We start from the raw sequence: 19,088 nt of genomic DNA, 5'->3' as shown, positions 1-19,088 counted from the left end.
CCAGTTCGTGTCAGGACAAGCAATCAGTGTAGAGACTGACCATAAGCCCTTGATTGCATTGTTCCAAAAGCCACTAAATGGGTGTCCGCTTAGAATACAAAGAATGATGATCAGGCTGCAACGCTATACACTGAATGTTGCGTACACCCCGGGTAAACTGATGTATACAGCAGACACGTTGTCCAGAACTGTAGACCCAAGAGAGCCCGCAAACACCAAAATGGATGAAAAAGTAAACGCCTACGTGGACATGATCACAAGTGCACTGCCCATAGCAGATGCAAAAATGGAGCTCATAAAGACTGAGACAAACAAAGATGAAACAATGAGACGACTGAGGAAAAGCGTCTTGGATGGATGGCCCAACATGAAGCAAGACTGCTCACCTGACATGGCAGAGCACTGGAACTGCAGGGCGGAACTATCAGTGGTCGAAGACATCATCTACAAAGGAAGTAAAATAGTTATCCCAAAGAGTCTGAGAAAAGAGATGCTAAAAAGGATCCATGGAGGACATCTGGGAATCGAAAAGTGTAAGAAAAGGGCACGAGAGGTGATGTACTGGCCACGAATCAACCAAGATGTGACAAATGAGGTGTCAAACTGCACAATATGCCTGAAATATCGAGCAAGCAATCCAGTAGAACCACTAAAGCCACACCCAGCGCCAGACAGACCTTACCAGAAGGTAGGCGCTGACCTATTTGTATGTCAAGGGAAGGACTATCTTGTAGTCACAGACTATTACTCCCTGTATCCAGAGGTGTGTAGACTGTACACCACCACTGCAGATGCTGTGATAACATGTATGAAAGCCATATTCTCCAGACATGGCGTGGCAAGCGAGGTCTTCACAGACAACGGACCCCAGTTTTACAATGCAAGTTTCTGACACTTTGCCAAAGAGTGGGACTTTGTCCACACAACGTCAAGTCCTCACTTTCCACAGTCCAATGGACTAGTGGAAAAATCGGTCCAGACAGTGAAAAGACTGATGTACAAGGCAAAAGACAGTGGAACTGACTTCTACCAGAGCATGCTTGTATACCACACAACGCCGCTCGAGTGTGGTATGTCACCAGCCCAACTCCTTATGGGACGTCTGCTAAGGTCAAACCTACCCATCGCGGAGAACCTCCTGAAAACAAAAGAGGGGGAGAAAGTGAGGAAGTTCAAAGAACAACAGAAAGAAAAGCAAAAGTACTACTATGACAGAGGAACACAAAACCTACCTGAACTCCACACTGGTGACCAAGTAAGGTTCAAAGGCAAAACAAACATATGGACTCAGAAGGGAACTGTCCTGAGTGAAGTTCAACCAAGATCATACACCATTCAGACAGATGAGGGTGCTGTTCTGCGAAGAAATCATCGGGATCTTCTCATGGGACCAGCCACAGCAGGTCAAAAGACTGATACTGTTGAACAACCTGATCACACAGCAGGTCAAAAGACTGATACTGTTGAACAACCTGATCACACAGCTGAGAACCCATCACCTGAGGCAGCAACTCAGATTCAAGGACAATCAATCAGAAAATCCTCAAGACACGTGAAGCCTCCTGAGAGACTCATTGAGCAAGTTTAAGGACTCTTGTTATAGAAGGAAGTAATGTTATCTTATTCTTTCTTCAAGTTCTAGTGTATTTACATATTTCATGTGAACACACAAAACAAGGTTAAAAAACCTTGATAATGATAATGATAATGTAAGTTCATTAAGTGTTACAGTTAAAATGCAGAGTAATACAAAGAAAACATGTTGTTAGATAAAAGTAAAATACTTTTGTTTTAAGAAAGGGAGATGTAATGATATCAGCAAATAGTGATGGTATTTGCCTGTTTGATTATGCTGCCTTACCAGCGTATTTGCCTGTTTGATTATTTATGCCTGACCAGCAGAGGGCATGTGAGAGACAAGCAGTTTAGTTTTAGTTTCGTTTTAGATGGATCTCTAACGTGGTGTCTCCTGTAATGCTGTTAACCTAGATGAACAAACTTTAGATTAAAAGACATTCTCTTTCATGAATGTGTCGTCATTGAACCCACATAGAAATCAATACAGTCATGATTTAAAATCATTGGCAAAAGTTCTAGAGAGGAGATGAGGAGAAATGTTTTCACTTGGAGAGTTGATGGAACCTGGAAGATTTTACCTGAAAAGCTGGTGGAAGCTGATTCCATAAATAATTTTAAAAGGGAGTTGGACGGGTACTTGAGGATGAGGAACAGACAGGGTTATGGACAAGAAGTGGGTGGCGGCGGGGCGGGGGGGGAGGTGGGACTAAGCATGACTGCTCTTTCAAAGAGCCAGCACGGCACAACAGGCCAAATGGCCTCCTTCTGTCCTGTAAATTTCTATGATTCTATTATTAATTTACTCTTACATTGAACTTAGTATCTCTGTCTCTTTAGGGATCCTGTGGAATCTGTCTTCCAATGAGAATCTGAAGAACACTCTTGCCCAAAATACATTAGAGGAAGTCACAGAAGAAATCATTGGCCCCTTCTCGGGTTGGAGCAACAGTATGAACATCAAGCAATTTCCTTCAGAGGATGACGTCTTCTACAGTACCACTGGCTACATTCGGTAATGTTTCATGTCTTCTGAAATTATAGACAATCTCCAGGCAGGAATGTCATTGCTGCTTCCATTGATGTTATCATAAATGTTTTTGTATGCAAATCAATCACTTACATTTCTACACACTGCACATCACTTAAATTAAAGTCAAAAATTCAAGTACTTTACAAAATTCTATGTCAGTTTAGGTTCCAGTCACCATATTCCCTGGCCATAAGGGCAGGCAACAAACTCGCACTCAGGTTCCTGTCATAGCCATTGCAGAACTATTATTTTCCACTATCCTCTTTCCTCGAAGGACACCCCTGGCCTCCATTCAGTTCTTCCTCTTTCTGACAACGTGACGAAGAACTGGAGTGTGCGAAGCGGAGTGATGGTGGCATGGATCTGGAGGACATCCATGGCCTAGCTCTTGAGTATGACAACCCACTGTAAAACAACATCATCCTACAATTCATTTTTTTTTAAATGTATTTGTAAAAGTTTTCCTATTCATCCACTTTTATATAAGCATTTCAGCTATTTGTAGCCTGGTAGTAGATAAAGTGGGACACCTGGCTTGTGCTGTAATGGTGAATTAATTAAAACTAGGGGGCTTGACATGAACAGGCCTGTCCTACAGAACGCACTTTTTGTCAACCAATGATGGGAGTACCATTGACAACGGCTAGAGAAGTGGAAGTTCTAAATAACAACAGAAAATGCTGGAAAAACTCAGCAGGCCAGGCAACATCCGTGGAGAGAAAATAGAGTCGACGTTTCGGATGAACCCTTTTTCAAAACTGGAAAGGAAATGAAATAGATCGAAAGGCAGGGCTGCGAGAGAACAAAAGAAGTGAAGAGACATTAAGAGGTATTCAAAACGAGACGAGATGGTGATGGGACTAGTGGAGACAAAAGACAGCTCTAGATTAGGCGTGAAGTGTTCTGGCAGAATGAGAGACAGCCGCCATGTGGGAGAAAAAAAAAGGGGGTGGGGAGAGAAAGGCCAAAACAAAGATGTGGATAAAATATAAGCAAAAATGTAATGGGGGCCGAGGTTATGATCTGAATTTGTTGAACTCGATGTTGAGTCCGGAAGGCTGTAAAGTGCCTAATCGGAAGATGAGGTGCTGTTCCTCGAGTTTACGTTGAGCTTCCGTGGAACAATGCAAGAGTCCGAGTACAGTGAGGTCTGAGTGGGAATGGGGTGGTGAATTAAAGTGACAGGCGACCGGAAGCTCGGGGTCCCCCTTACGGACTGAACAGACGTGTTCCGCAAAGCGGTCACCCAATCTGCGTTTGGTCTCCCCAATGTAGAGGAGACCACACCATGAGCAGCGAATACATTATACTAGATTGCAAGAAGTACAAGTAAATCGCTGTTTCACCTGGAAGGGGTGTTTGGGGCCCTGGACAGTGGGAAGGGGGGAGGTATAAGGGCAGGTGTTGCATCTCCTGCGCTTGCACAGGAAGGGGAAGAGGTGCTGGGCGTGATAGAGGAGTGGACTAGGGTGTTTCGGAGGGAGCGGTCCCTACGGAATGCTGAAAGGGGAGGGGAGGGGAAGATGCGTTTGGTGGTGGGATCACTTTGGAGGTGGCGGAAATGGCGGAGGATGATCCGTTGAATGTGGAGGCTGGTGCGGTGAAAGGTGAGGACAAGGGGAACCCTATCGTGGTTCCGGGAGGGAGGGGCAGGGGTGAGGGCAGAAGTGCGGGAGATAGAACGGACCCGGTCGAGGGCCGTGTCAACCACGGTAGAGGGGAATCCTCGGTTGCGGAAAAAGGAAGACATGTCGGAAGCACTGGTGTGGAAGGTGGCATCGTCGGAGCAGATGCGGCGGAGACGGAGAAACTGGGAGAATGGAATAGAGTCCTTACAGGAGGCGGGGTGGGAGGAAGTGTAGTCCAGGTAGCTGTGGGAGTCAGTGGGCTTGTAGTGAATGTTGGTCAATAACCTATCCCAAGAGATGGAGATGGAGAAGTCGAGGAAGGGAAGGGAAGGGAAGAGTCGGAGATGGACCATGTGAAGTTGAGGGAAGGGTGGAAATTGGAGGCAAATTGAATGAAATTGTCCAGTTCAGGGCGAGAGCAGGAAACGGCACCGATACAGTCATGAAGTTCTAATCTGTCTGCCCCAACTAGACTGTTTTTTGATATAAAAGAGGCTTTCAGATTGTGGTGAGGGAGAAGAGATACTGAGCGATAAAATTCTATCGTGTGGTACATGGAAATCTTGTGGCAGTAACGTCCATCCAAGGGGTAGTTATTTAGCAGTCAGTGCTCCCTTTTGAATGCACTTTTTTTCTTTATATTCGCTCAGTACAAACAATAATCCTATTGTTCATTTCATATTTTGTACAGAAACCTGAGCTCGGGGAAAGATGAAACACGTCAGAAAATACGCGAGTGTAAAGGTTTAGTGGACTCCCTAGTCTATTTCATCCAGCAGGCTATCGATGACAGCAATGGAACAAACAAGGTAGGGAGTCTCTGTCCTGCGTTTGGGCAAAAATTATTTAACTGGGAGCCGGGGCCATCTTCAGGGCAGATCTAATTGGGGCCAAAATTTCAACCCGCCCTTTGCCTGCGACTGAGGCCCAGGACCAATTCCCTGCATTGGGTCATTTATTTATATATTTATACTGCCAGTGATTTTGAAAAAATATTTCTTGAATTTGCCAGTTCTGAAAATGCTGGTTTCATTAGTGCAATAGATCACTTTACCATTTAAACTTTAACCCCCCACCCCGGCCCAAGGCTCTTAGTACAGGAAACTCTCGATTTACCGGCACCTAAATAACCGGAAATCTCTGTTAACCGGCAAAATTCTGGAGTAGGATCAGGTAAGTTTTACTTCATATTAGTGGCCGTTCCTGGATCTGTGCAACAGGGAAGCCTGGATTTGTTGCTGTGTACGGAGCTCTCGTACCTTGTAACTATAACTCTCGGTAATCCGGACTTTTTGATAAACCAGCACCACGCCGGTCCCGTCGGTGCCGGATAAAAAAGAGTTTCCTTGTAATGCAGGATGTGACGAATACATGGACATCCCTTGTACCCAGCATTTCTAGGGCACGTAACAGGAAATACAGCATGTGATTATTTCCTTCATTTACAAGGTGTCAATATTCATCAGAATTTTTGCCGGGTGCTAAATGGGATGGGGCCCCGGTGTAACACATTCCCACCCAATTTCACATCTCTACATTAACCAGAGAAGAATTTTGGCTCCACTACGTTGTTTGTGAAGTATTGGGGAGGCTAAATGCCACGCCTGTCAACAGCTTTTAATGAGAAATCAGGAGAGTACAATGTAAATTCTAAAAGTGTTTCAGTGCCTCTCCGTTTACAATCTGCATTATTTTCATTTTGTGACAGATGATTTATAAAAAAAGAAATAAATGCACTTGCAGGGTTTTGTCTCTCATTCTGTCTTTCCTTGTGTTTGGTGGGGTTGCAATATTATGTAGTTGATTGTGTTTGAAGGCTGTACGTTTGCTGTGTACAGGAATGGTTTGTAGTGTCCTTATTTCCAGTATGAGACCATTCAGTGTTCTAGTGAACACTGTGTATGACTGGCAACTCGTTGCTCTGAGGGAAATGTCTCCTTTGGATAATTGGCCAAGTAGAGGAGATTCCTTGGCCCAGTTTACAGTATTGTCATTAATCTGTAACTGTTGCGCTGTTGATGAGTTTTTGAAGTCAAAGGCATATCTTGTAGAAATGCACTTATCAACCAATCTGTCCTTAAGAGCCTGGTTTTTTACTTGTAATATTTGGGTCAAGATGCAAAACTATGGTGGATTTTTGTGTCTATTTGTAGTAAAAAAATAATTAAATCCCAATTCAGTTGGTTCAGTAGGGCAAGGATTAAAATGCTAGCTGTAACGTTTGTGTAACTATGAAGTTCCTATTTATTCAAAAAGATAAATAGTTATGTTCTTTAGTCTTGTGCGATGGATGCTGTGTTGATCAGTGTCTTTAAAACTAAAAGTATTGCTTTCCTCGTAAAGCATCATTTTAATATATGATTCCCAATGAAACTAGTTTCTCCCCAGTCTGGTGGAAACAGTATGGAATATCGAGAAACCTTGTCTTGAAGGTATTCTTAATTTTTTAAGAAATACTTCTCGGTTTCATTCCTCCGTGTTGTAATTAAAACCATAGTTTGGAATGTTAGCACTCAGTATCTGCATCATTGCAGTGAGTTCCACACATACCTCTGTTATGAGTGATCTCATTTAACAGAAGTTTTAAAAAAGTCCAGCGAGGTGGATGACAGTGCGTTTCCTTTTAGAAGAAGACTGTGGAAGTGAACAGTTTGCCCATCTCTGGCCAATACTCAATGAAGGACTGCAACAAGAAGTGGGAATACAGAATGATGTCATATGTGGACTGAGTTTTAGATTAACTTGGAGAGACGTACATTTGGTTTGTCTGTTGATGATCACATTCATTTGAATCCAATCTAGATTGGAAGTACAGCCGTTTGGTGTGGTGGATGATTTTCAAATGAGCCGTTGTCATTTCCCTGGTAGAATTTTTGTGGCTGGATAGTGAATTCCTACCCCATTTCAGTGAAGACTATGACACTGAGCAGGGGCTTACTTCACTGTGAGAGAGGCAGCTAATGGGGTTACTGACCCAAACTGTTTCAGTTCTCTCTAGAAGGCAGTGATTGTCTTCAGACAGGTAGTTAATAATGTTGTGGAAGACCTTTTCCTCCATTTGTAAACATAGATAACCAGCTGAGGTGCTGAGAAAGAACAGATGTTAACTACATAACAGGCAGTATTGTTTCTACCCCTTCATATCAAATTGCATTTGTCATTAAGCAGATTTCTTAAAGGCATATCACTAAGTAAACTCAACTTAATAGAATTTGTCAGGCAGCATCTGTGAAGAGAGAAAACGCTGCCTGACCTGCTGAGTATCTCCAGCATTTTCTGTTTTTATTTCAGATTTCCAGCATCTGCAGTATTTTCTTTTTTTTAATAGAATTTGTGTTGTTTCTCCTCCATCTCGATAGAGCGTAGAGAATTCAGCCTGCATCCTGCGCAACTTGTCCTATCGTCTGTATGAAGAAATACCATTGTATTACCAGAATCGACTGGAGGGCCCTGGGAGGAATGACAGAAGTATGAAGAAAGAGGGTGTCGTGGGATGTTTCACTCCTCAGAGCAGAAAGGTTAAAGAGGTGAGGGAGTTGTATTTCTCTATATTATGGAGGTCAATAGCAGCCATCCTATTTGGCGCACACAGCCTTTCACTAAATATCAAAATTCAATACTCCTTCCACCTCTCACAGGACATGGTGGGAGAGGGGGTGGGTAAACTTTCAGTTGATGTCCGGTGTAACAAAATGTTAACACATTTATCAAGAATAGTTTTTATGATTTTGTTACACATAGCACACAAAGGAAACCTTCACCCATTTTTTGAGGATGTAACTGGTAGAATAGATAAGGGAGAACCAGTGGATGTGGTGTATTTGGCTTTTCAGAAGGCCTTTGATAAAGTCTCACATAAGAGGTTAGTGTGCAAAATTAAAGCACGTGGTATTGGGGGTAATATACTGGCATGGATTGAAAATTGGTTAACAGACAGGAAACAGAGAGTAGGAATAAATGGGTCTTTTTCAGGGTGGCAGGCGGTGACTAGTGGGGTACCACAGGGATCAGTGCTTGGGCCCCAGCTATTCACAATATATATCAATGATTTGGATGAGGGAACCAAATGTAATATTTCCACGTTTGCTGACGACATGAAACTAGGTGGGATTGTGAGTTGTGAGGAGGATGCAAAGAGGCTTCAAGGCGATTTAGACAAGTTGAGTGAGTGGGCAAATACATGGCAGATGCAGTATAACGTGGATAAATGTGAAGTTATCCACTTCGGTAGGAAAAACAGAAAGGTAGAGTATTATTTAAATGGTGATAGATTGGGAAATGCTGATGTATAAAGGGACCTGGGTGTCCTTGTACACCAGTCACTAAAAGCAAACATGCAGGTGCAGAAAGCAGTTAGGAAGGCAAATGGTATGTTGGCCTTCATTGCAAGAGGATTTAAGTACAGGAGCAAGGATGTCTTACTACAGTTGTACAGGGCCTTGGTGAGACTACAACTGGAGTACTGTGTGCAGTTTTGGTCTCCTTACCTAAGAAAGGATATACTTGCCGTAGAGGGAGTGCAACGAAGGTTCACCAGACTGATTCCTGGGATGGCAGGACTGTCGTATGAGGAGAGATTGGGTCGACTGGGCCTGTATTCACTAGAGTTTAGAAGAATGAGAGGGGATTTTGTGGAAACATATAAAATTCTGACAGGGCTAGAGAGGCTGGATGCAGGGTAGATGTTTCCCCTGGCTGGGGGGTCTAGAACGAGGGGTCACAGTCTCAGGATACAGGGTAGGACATTTCGGACTGAGATGAGGAGCTATTTCTTCACTCAGAGGGTGGTGAACCTGTGGAATTCTCTACCACAGAAGGCTGTGGAGGCCAAGTCACTGAATATATTTAAGAAGGAGATAGATAGATTTCCAGGCACAAAGGCATCAAGGGATAGGGGAGAGAGCAGGAATATGGTATTGAGATAGAGGATCAGCCATGATCATATTGAATGGCGGAGCAGGCTCGCAGGGCCGAATGGCCTACTCCTGCTCCTATTTTTCTATGTTTCTATTGAGTGTATGTGAGCAGGGTGCTGTGACCATTTGAAGCCTCCCATGGTTTTTATTTCTATAACTTAATCAGAAGTGTTTTTTTAACTGTTGCTGAGTTATACTGTCATTTAAACTTTAATTAATTTCTCTCACCTGGCTAAGCATTAGATTAACTTAAAAATAAAACATGCACACATGTACACATGCAATATGTAATCTTGTTTTCTTAGATCAATACAGATATGGCAATATTTTCAGAAGTGTCAAAAGATCCTAAAGGAATGGAATGGCTGTGGAACCCAGCCATAGTGAAGGTGTACAGCAGGCTCTTAGACAAGAGCGAGGACAACCAGCAGACCACTGAAGCTGCCTTGGGGGCTCTACAAAATATTACGGCAGGGGATTTCCGGGTAAGGGAGCACCCAGAGCTGGTTGGCTTATTCCATTTAACAGCTAAGACATGTAAAACAAAAGCAAGCACCAACTCGCTTACATTGTTTTTACAAAATCTTAAGTATGTAACAGTTTTCTGTTGGTGTGTGATGTTGTGGTCAACCTGTCATTCCCCCATATAACCACTAAACTGTTAATTGCACTTTGTATCTACTGGAGTCTAGCCAATGTCAATATTCCACTCTAAATGAACGATTGTAACTCTGCCCGCCTGGCCCCATCAGTGAAAATTGGTGTCAAGCAGGAGCAGAGCCAGTAGAGGGGTAGAGGCCCAGAAAAGTCCGAATTTTTTCTTCTTGGTTTCCTTGTGGGTCAAAAGTAGCAGGAGTGCTCCTCCAATCCCCACAAGGATACCTTGAACCTCCCCTTACTTTATGCAGGGGACGGTTCTCTCCAGTCACCGGAGGCAGCCTCCCGCCACCCGAAATCCCATTCCCGCTTGCCAGGTTCAGGCGGGAGGCTCGCGGCGAACATTTCATGTAGGCCCGGGAGTTAAAATCTTTGCTGGCTTCACGCAGCACTGTGATGTGAGTTAGACCGCATTCAAGCCCCGAATTAAAATCGGGCCTTAAACTTTCCATATAATGTTAATATGTTGCACTATAGTTAATTTAAAACCTTATGTTTCCAAATGCACACTGCCAGACGGAGAGACAGATTAAACTTCTACCTAGCGCACAATGGGTTATTTAGTGCACATGGTTATTTTTACTTATCATGGTTTTTGTAGAAATTAATAAACAAAACTCTCACTATTTGATATGTGACATGCAAGTTTTCTACAAAATGTTAGAATCTAGTTCAAAGAAAGAATATTTTGCCTAACGTGCTCTAAAATGACTTTTTGCCAAACTAATACAATATCGATTTGTGCATGCGTATATACCCACATATGAGTTTCACGTAGTCGATAAATGTTAATTTTTTCTTTCTGTACTGTATTTGCTGGAAATGCATAACACTATTTTCTTTCCTTGTCTTGTCTGTTTTCCCCTCAAGCAGTCCAGGCTAAATGCATCACTGACGACTCATCCATTGCTAGGCCTTTGTATGCCTTCTGTTACTTCATTTCCTTTATGGCTCTCTTCACTCCCTCCTCCTAGTGAAACTGTTAAGTATGCCTTTACCATAACTATTAACAGTGTATAAAAAGACCAGAAAAACCAGATGCAAGATTCTGCTCTGAATTTGGAGATTCAGTTGTGCTAGATTCAAACAGACCCTAGATCTCTGGTCTTGAACTGTGCTTATGTCTGTGCCTCTGTATTCTCAGTGGGCCTCTGTGATGAGTCGATTGACAATGGATCAGGACAGAACATGGCACACTCTCATGGACTGTCTGAAGAGCAATAACAATAATGTACTAAAGTCGTTGACTGGCCTACTTCGAAATCTTACAGTCCATGCAAGGAACAAGGACGATGTCGGTAAGTAACCTCCTAATCTCAGATAGAAACTGTTGTTTATCCGCACAAATAAGGGCATCTGATGATTTATCCAATAGCTCCATTCTCATGAGGCAAGGCAAGACATAGGCCTGCATTCCCAATTCCCAAGACATAGGCCTGCATTCCCAATAACAGCATTAACAGAACGGTTAGGATTTGCTGAGACTGGATTGGAGGGGGCAGGAGAAGAGGAAGAAAGAATGTTAATTCTACTGCAGGTCAATGGAAACCAGCCTGAGATGAACCTGATGGATATGTCAGCCATGAGAACCTTTTCCTGACTGGAGACACAATATGGTGGACCACCATAAGGAAGATTCTACGCTAAGGAAATTTCTAAGAAGAGTGCTGCAGGTTAAAAATACTTTCCCACCCCCATGGTATTGTCCCCCTTCAATCAGAATGGCGAGTGTAGTTCCCAGTGACTCGGTATTGTAAATTGAATTTTATAGCTATCCGGTAAGGATAGGAGTGGACTCAACTGTGATGACTCCCATGAATAAATAGCGCATCAACACTGGCTCTTCAGAGTTGCATCTGAAAATCAGTTACTTGGGTAAAATACCAAACCACCTCTGTTGCTTATGGACCCATATGCCAGCATAATTATCTGCCTTCAGGAGAAGAGGTGAAGATAAAGGGAGAAAAGTGGAAGAGAAAGAGGAGGGAAAGAGCATGTAATCAGTTGTACTGAGGCTATGCCACATAGTACAAACAATGAACTACGGGAAGCAGTTATAAGGCTGTTACCTTCATATGAACCAGTGTATAATCGTGTAGACATAATAGCATTCTCTGTCACTAAATGATTGCTCACAGCAGCCACCATCAAAGATCAATGAGAAAATGACTGACCTAGCTTTAACCCTTCTTTTCTGCCCCCCCCCGCCAAAAAAAAGAACCACAAATGAGACATGCAAGCCATATAAAGCTGTCTGTCCCTCTAAAGTACAATTAAACTCAAAGCATACAGCATCTGTTTCCACTAAAAGTATTATCTTGCACTATACAAATGTGGTACATCATTACAATTATACATTTGTTAAAAAAAACTTTCAACAAATGTCTTTTCCTCTCCACAGCAATCAAAGTCATTGGACCCCTCTTGCACAAGTTACCAGAGGACATCAACGACTCTTCGCCATCGAATGAGGTGGCCGCTAACATTTGCTCAATACTCAACAATCTAGTGGTAGCGACCAATGAAGCTCCCAGACAAGTTGTAAACCATAATGGATTAAGGAAGCTCATGAACGTCAGAGAAAGGAGGGATAGGTAAGTGGGTCAAAGTAGGTAAATGTCAAGCATACCAACACAAATATCAATTGGCGCAAAATATTTTAATCTTCTCTAGTTGGTGAATAAATCTTAAATCAGAACATCAAGATCTGTTGGCAATCAGCAGCTTGCGAAATATGCAACTTAATAGTAAGATTGAATTAAGCTTCTGAATCTTGGTTAAAGGGAGCCCAATTATCTCATCTCTGAATTTCAGGATGTGGAATTTCATGTGTTACTTGTGCTCGAGTGACCCACTAAGATAAAAAGCTTGGATGCTCCTGCTTTTCTAATTTGACGTAAAAGGAGATTGTCTGAATGCATCATTACAACTACTGGCTTGTTGGCTTACTTGATGGGTAGCCAGGATTGCTTACCCGAGAGGACAAATGCTAGCTCAAGGCTTGTTAATCCCATGTTCTGATGTCTACTTGATTAGAACATGGGATTATATTGAGAGGATATTCCAGTATTTATTTGTTCTAGGCACATGGCCAATGTAAACCTCCATGATGATAAACATAATATTTGTTTTCTAAGTAACTGCAGGAATCAATAAACATGGATTTTGGGTAGCTCTGCTCATGCCTGGTCACTTTTTGTTTTCAGTGAAGCTGAGAAAGCTGTGAAAGCTGCCTCCAACCTTTTGGGAAACATGTGGTATTACAAGTCCATGCATCGTGTATATAAATTGGTAAGCACGCCCAAACCAGTTTTACCTGTTCTGTTACTTCAGCCTTTCAGTAAAAGTATTGGTGGCAGCAACATTCAGCAAGTTAGTGGCAGAACTTTGCTTTCTGCAAAAGAGAGTCATATTATTGCACAGTGATACTACATTTTTATTTCTCATTGACTCTTAAAGGGAGATTGCCCCTGTACTGTTCAGCTAAAAAATGAAAACTCAATACAACTACGTGGTTTTAGGGCTTCACACTTCCCTAAATCTGGAACCTGCTCCAGCCCTACAACCCTCATTGTTCTACCAGTTCTGGCCTCTTGTACATCTTCGCCTTCCTTCACTCCACCATTGGCGGCCATGCCTTCAGCCATCTAAGCCCTAAGCTCTGTAATTACTCCCTAAACCTCTCTGCCTCTCTTTCCTCTTTTAAAGAAGCTGCTTAAAACCTCTTTGTCCAAACTTTTAGTCACCTGTCCTAATATCTCCTTCTTTGGCTCAGTGTCAACTTTTGTCTGATTCTGCTCCTGTGAAGCACATGTTAAAGGCACGGTTTAAAATACAAGTTGTTGTATAGATGTTGAGACTCCCTTTTAAAGCAGCGCTGATTGCATGAGACTTGGCCTGTTGGCTGTGTTGCTTTCCAGGAGAGGCTCTTGAATGGCAGGTTTTGGTTTCACTAAATACAGTAGTTGAAGTGTTGAGAATGTTCTGAATATACCAAGGAAGACTGTGTTGTGACCTGAAATACAAATTAAAAGAGCCTTATCTTGCCATTGCATCCAACAAACCTGTTAATATCACGAGTCTACCACCAATGGTCTACTGAGTAAAGTAAAAAAATATATATATGTTAAGTTTTAAATATCTGGCTGTCATTTTGTAGCTCTGTGCATTTCGAGGAGAAGGCAGCTGCATTGTCATGCAGCTCATTTAGTCATTGGGGTGCATCTTAAAGATTCGCTCAGACCATTTCACAGAATCACAGAAACCCCACAGTGCAGATAGAGGCCATTTCGGCCCATCGAGCCTGCACCGACACATATCCCACCCGATCCCCGTAACCCCTACACCAACACATATCCCACCCTATCCCCATAACCCCACGTATTTAATCCCCCTAACACTAAGGGTCAATTTATCATAGCCAATCAACCTAACCCGCACATCTTTGGACTGTGGGAGGAAACCGGAGCACCCGGAGGAAACCCACGCAAACACGGGGAGAATGTGCAAACTCCACACAGACAGTCACCTGAGGCCGGATTCGAACCCGGGTCCCTGGCGCTGTGAGGCAACAGTGCTAACCACTATGCCACCGTGATTGCTCTTCTGTCCTGATGCAGAGCTTACACCCTGTACTTTCTATTGAATCAGGAATGTGTTATTTTCCTTCTTAAATTCTTCCACTGAGTAACTATTTCAAGTCTAGGTGTAAGTCTAATCCATAAATTAACTCCTCCCTCCAAGTGTGGAGTTCTTGCTTCTTGGTATGGCTCAGTGAGTAAATGGTGTAGTATTGAGCCATGCAGACTAGGAAGGCCCCAGGTCTGGGCCATGGCATGTGCTGAGTTTGTCAGTGTCAATTAGAGTAGCTGTAGGGATGCTACAGATTGTCTTAACATCATGGAATGAAGGGGAAACATATGAAAATTGGCCAAGAACTTCTATCCAGATCACAAGTCATTGTCCTTATTGGAACTTTTCATGTTCCGGTGTCGGATGATGGCAGGATGAGGCTTGGCTTCTAAGGTCCCTATGGTCAAATAGTCTAATGACACTCTCTACGATAGCAAAATACTGCGGATGCTGGAAATCCGAAATAACAACAGAAAACGCTGGAAAAACTCAGCAGGCCAGGCAACATCCGTGGAGAGAGAAATAGAGTCAACGTTTCAGGTCAAAACCCTTCGTCAGGACTGAGAAAAAAAGGCAGGAAATGAAACAGATTAAAAGGCAGTTTGGGGGCTGGGAAATGGGGGAGGGGATGAAAGAAGAGACATTAAGAGATATTCAAGGTGAGACGAGATGGTAATAGGACAGGTAAAGAAACAAACAATGGCTCCAGATGAAGTGTGAAATGCGCCGACAGAGTGAGAGACAGCTGCCATGTGGGAGAGAGAAAAAAGGGAAAAGGCACAAACCAAAAGTGACAATTTCATTCACTTTGCCTCCAATTTCCACCCTTCCCTCAACTTCACATGGTCCATCTCCGACTCTTCCCTTCCCTCCCTCGACTTCTCCGTCTCTGGGGATAGGTTATTGACCAACATTCACTACAAGCCCACTGACTCCCACAGCTACCTGGACTACACTTCCTCCCACCCCGCCTCCTGTAAGGACTCTATTCCATTCTCCCAGTTTCTCCGTCTCCGCCACATCTGCTCCGACGATGCCACCTTCCACACCAGTGTTTCCGACATGTCTTCCTTTTGCCTCAACCGAGGATGCCCCTCTACCGTGGTTGACACGGCCCTCGACCGTGTCCGTTCCATTTCCTGCACTTCTGCTCTCATCCCTTCCCCTCCCTCCCAGAACCACGATAGGGTTCCCCTTGTCCTCACCTTTCACCCCACCAGCCTCCACATTCAACGGATCATCCTCCGCCATTTCCGCCATCTCCAACGTGATCCCACCACCAAACGCATCTTCCCCTCCCCTCCCCTTTCAGCATTCCGTAGGGACTGCTCCCTCCGAGACACCCTAGTCCACTCCTCTATCACCCCCAGCACCCCTTCCCCTTCGCCCGGCACCTTCCCGTGCAAGCGCAGGAGATTCAACACCTGCCCATATACCTCCCCCCTTCCCACTGTCCAGGTGAAACAGCAATTTACTTGTACTTCTTGCAATCTAGTATACTGTAATTGCTGCTCACAATGTGGTCTCCTCTACATTGGGGAGACCAAACGCAGATTGGGTGACCGCTTTGTAGAACACCTCCGTTCAGTCCGTAAGGGTGACCCTGAGCTTCCGGTCGCCTGTCATTTCAATTCACCGTTCCATTCCCACTCAGACCTCACCGTCTGCGACCTCTTGCATTGTTCCATGGAAGCTCAGCGTAAGCTTGAGGAACAGCACCTCATCTTCCGATTTAGGCACTTTACAGCCTTCCGGACTCAATATCGAGTTCAACAATTTCAGATCATAACCTCGGCCCCTATTATATTTTTATATTTTTTATCCACACTTTTGGTTTGTGCCTTTTCCCTTTTTTCTCTCCCACATGGCAGCTGTCCCTCACTCTGCCAGCGCATTTCACACTTCATCTAGAGCCATTGTTTGTTTCTTTACCTAACCTATTACTATCTCGTCTCACCTTGAATATCTCTTAATGTCTCTTCTTTCATCCCCTCCCCCATTTCCCAGCCCCCAAACTGCCTTTTACTCTGTTTAATTTCCTGCCTTTTTTTCTCAGTTCTGTAGAAGGGTTTCGACCTGAAACGTTGACTCTGTTTCTCTCTCCACGGATGTTGCCAGGCCTGCTGAGTTTTTCCAGCATTTTCTGTTGTTATTAATGACACTCTCTACAGGAAATTTTGAGTTATCCAGAGGTGAACCGTCCGGCAAGCTGGAGCCACCGGCAAAAATCAAGAGCCGTTTTTTATTCTTTTCGTTTCTTTTCTTTGCTTTTTTTGAACAGTCAAGCTGTGCAAGGTCTGTAGCTAAGCAACAGCTTCAGCTAGAGACACTACAGAGATGCTTGCCGACTGTTTAGAGGCTGTTGCTAAGCAACAGGGTTTGTTGATTCATACGGAGATGAAAATCTCCGTATGTTTCAACATTAGCTCTGGAGTGTACGGCAGTTTGGAATGTACGGCAGCAGCTCGGTCCCGTCGGTGCCAGATAGCACAAAGTTTCCTGTATTCAGGTTCAAATATAAAGATGAGCAAAGCATCAGAGCAACAATGCATACTCCAGCACAATTCAGGAGAGGGGTTAAGGGGAGAAAATTGGTGGAGGGAAAGAGAAGAAATCTTGAACTCTGTTTTTTCAGTTTATAATACTGTTTATTTCCAGCAAGAAATGGGAGGAATGGCAGCTATAATTTTTTTTAGAAATTAAAAAGTATTGAAGGCACTAGAGTATAAACTCACAAGATACCAAAGATAACAGTCAACAAGGGAGTCGTAAAGCTGTGCAGCATTTGAGAGATGCAACAAGATGTGCAATGGAATGGTGAGCAATCTGATCTCACTCACTGAATGGAGTCCAGGCAGCACCCCACTGGGAGGGGAAGAAAATTGGAAAGCTAACCCCTGGAGTCATTCTGCAACATCTCCTAGTGATGAGTTACAGACCTAGCACAGATCTCTAGCCTGCCCCGTTAACCAGAGAAGATCTGTTGCACAGTGACTTTAGATCGGAGAGGCCAGTGTTTAAGTGGGGTAAAAAAAATCAAAATGTTGCTGCCCAGTTTACATTTCAAAATGTAGCTGTACTTGACTTCTATATCTTAATTATGTGCAGACATTAGTTCTGTTACTAAGATTTGCAATTACTTTTTATCAACAACAAAAAAGCAAGGATCAAAACTCCAACCATGCGCCCAAACCCCATTTTGCCCCTGTGCTGCCTCCTGAAGGTGCAATGTAGCAACCTTACTCTCAGTGGGATGGGGAGGCCAATTTTAAAGGCTTAGCAACTGTGAGTTTTTCTCCAGGTTCAACACTTCGGGCAGTTGTGTCCCAGCGAATTGATCCCAGGCCTAAAATCAAACGGCCAAATGATTTAAAAGAGAATGATTGCAGAGGAGGATAGTTTTATAAAGTTTATACAGAGGGCAGCTAACCAAAAAATTGTTTTTTCTTCTTTGAGGTGTTGCCAAGCTTTCTTTACTGTAAATGTAATGGAAAAATTTGGGCCACCTAGCCTTCTCCATTCCTCCCCCGCCCTCCCTCCAGTTGTTCGGTCTTATTTGATTGATGTACAATCTCTTGCATTTTGCCCAAAGGCACTTTGACTGCAATTAAATTGGAGAGTCAGGGTGTGTCATTTTAACTTTTCATCAGTCGCCTGAAGCAGGTGTAGGGGTGCTTGGTCACAGTGATGAAGACCTACAGTACAGGATGTTCTCACAGCTCTGCAATACTTACTCCCCAAAAACCACAGCTGTTCAGTTCTACTTAAAAGATGGAGGGGGTCATTTTCACTTTGGGCCCGGGCAGAAAACTGGGAGTATTAGATCGGCCGCCCGTTATAGACTCGCCCTATTTTACTTTCCGTTGACGTTGATGTGCTCCGCCAATTCTGGCCTCTGAGGCATCCCTGATTATAATTGCTCCACCATTGACAGCTGTGCCTTCTGTTGGGCCCAAAGCTCTGGAATTCCCTCCCTAAACCTCCCCGCCTCTCATCCTCTCTTTCCTCCTTTAAGACGCTCCTTAAAACCTACCTCTTTGATCAAGCCTTTGGTCATCTGCCCAAATGCCTCCTCATGTGACTCAGTATCAAATTTTGTTTGATAATGCTCCTGTGAAGTGCATTGGAATGTTTTACTACATTAAGGTGCTATATAAATATAACTTGTTGTTGATGGTACTGAAAATCAGGCAGGGTGTTTAACCAGCGGCCGATCTGCAACCGCCTGTTTTTGGCCCACACCCAAAGTGATAATTTTCTGGTCTTATCTTTTTTTCCTCTGGATTTTGTTCCTTTGTTTGTATCAGTACAGGAGAGAAAGAAACATATTTATATAGTCTTTCATGTCAGAACCTCATGTCAGAACTTCCCATAGCAACTTCATAACAAATTAATACATTTTCAAGTGCAATTACTGTTGTTATGTAGGTAAACGCGACAACTAATTTGTGCACAGCAAAGACCTGCAGACAGCACATGAATGAATGACGAGTTACGTGTTTCTGGTGTTGGTGGAACCTTGCTGCGTGCAAATTGTTTGCCATAATTTCCTGCATAACACCAGTGACTACACTTCAAAAGTAATCCATTGCTTGTAAAGCATTTTGGGACACTTTTCTTCTTTCTTCTCTATTACGTCCAATACCA

General features: G+C 43.5%; 1 protein-coding gene across 1 annotated transcript in view; it reads left to right on the top strand.

The window, feature by feature from the left end:
* The window catches only part of LOC147106614 (plakophilin-3-like), a 65,082-nt gene that overhangs the window by 40,056 nt on the left and 5,938 nt on the right, over positions 1-19,088 (top strand). The window contains exons 6-12 of the mRNA XM_086007624.1: positions 2,416-2,590; positions 4,928-5,045; positions 7,596-7,763; positions 9,458-9,637; positions 10,954-11,107; positions 12,211-12,403; positions 13,016-13,100. Of these exons, the coding sequence (XP_085863750.1) occupies positions 2,416-2,590; positions 4,928-5,045; positions 7,596-7,763; positions 9,458-9,637; positions 10,954-11,107; positions 12,211-12,403; positions 13,016-13,100 (1,073 nt within the window). The remainder of the gene's footprint in view (positions 1-2,415; positions 2,591-4,927; positions 5,046-7,595; positions 7,764-9,457; positions 9,638-10,953; positions 11,108-12,210; positions 12,404-13,015; positions 13,101-19,088) is intronic.

The sequence above is a fragment of the Somniosus microcephalus genome, chromosome 15 (assembly GCF_052327205.1).
Source record: "Somniosus microcephalus isolate GS21.2 chromosome 15, FLI_Smic_1.0, whole genome shotgun sequence".
Taxonomy (NCBI): Eukaryota; Metazoa; Chordata; class Chondrichthyes; order Squaliformes; family Somniosidae; genus Somniosus; species Somniosus microcephalus.
The sequence above is the reverse complement of the archived record's forward strand: the minus strand, read 5'-3'. Positions and strand labels throughout refer to the sequence as shown.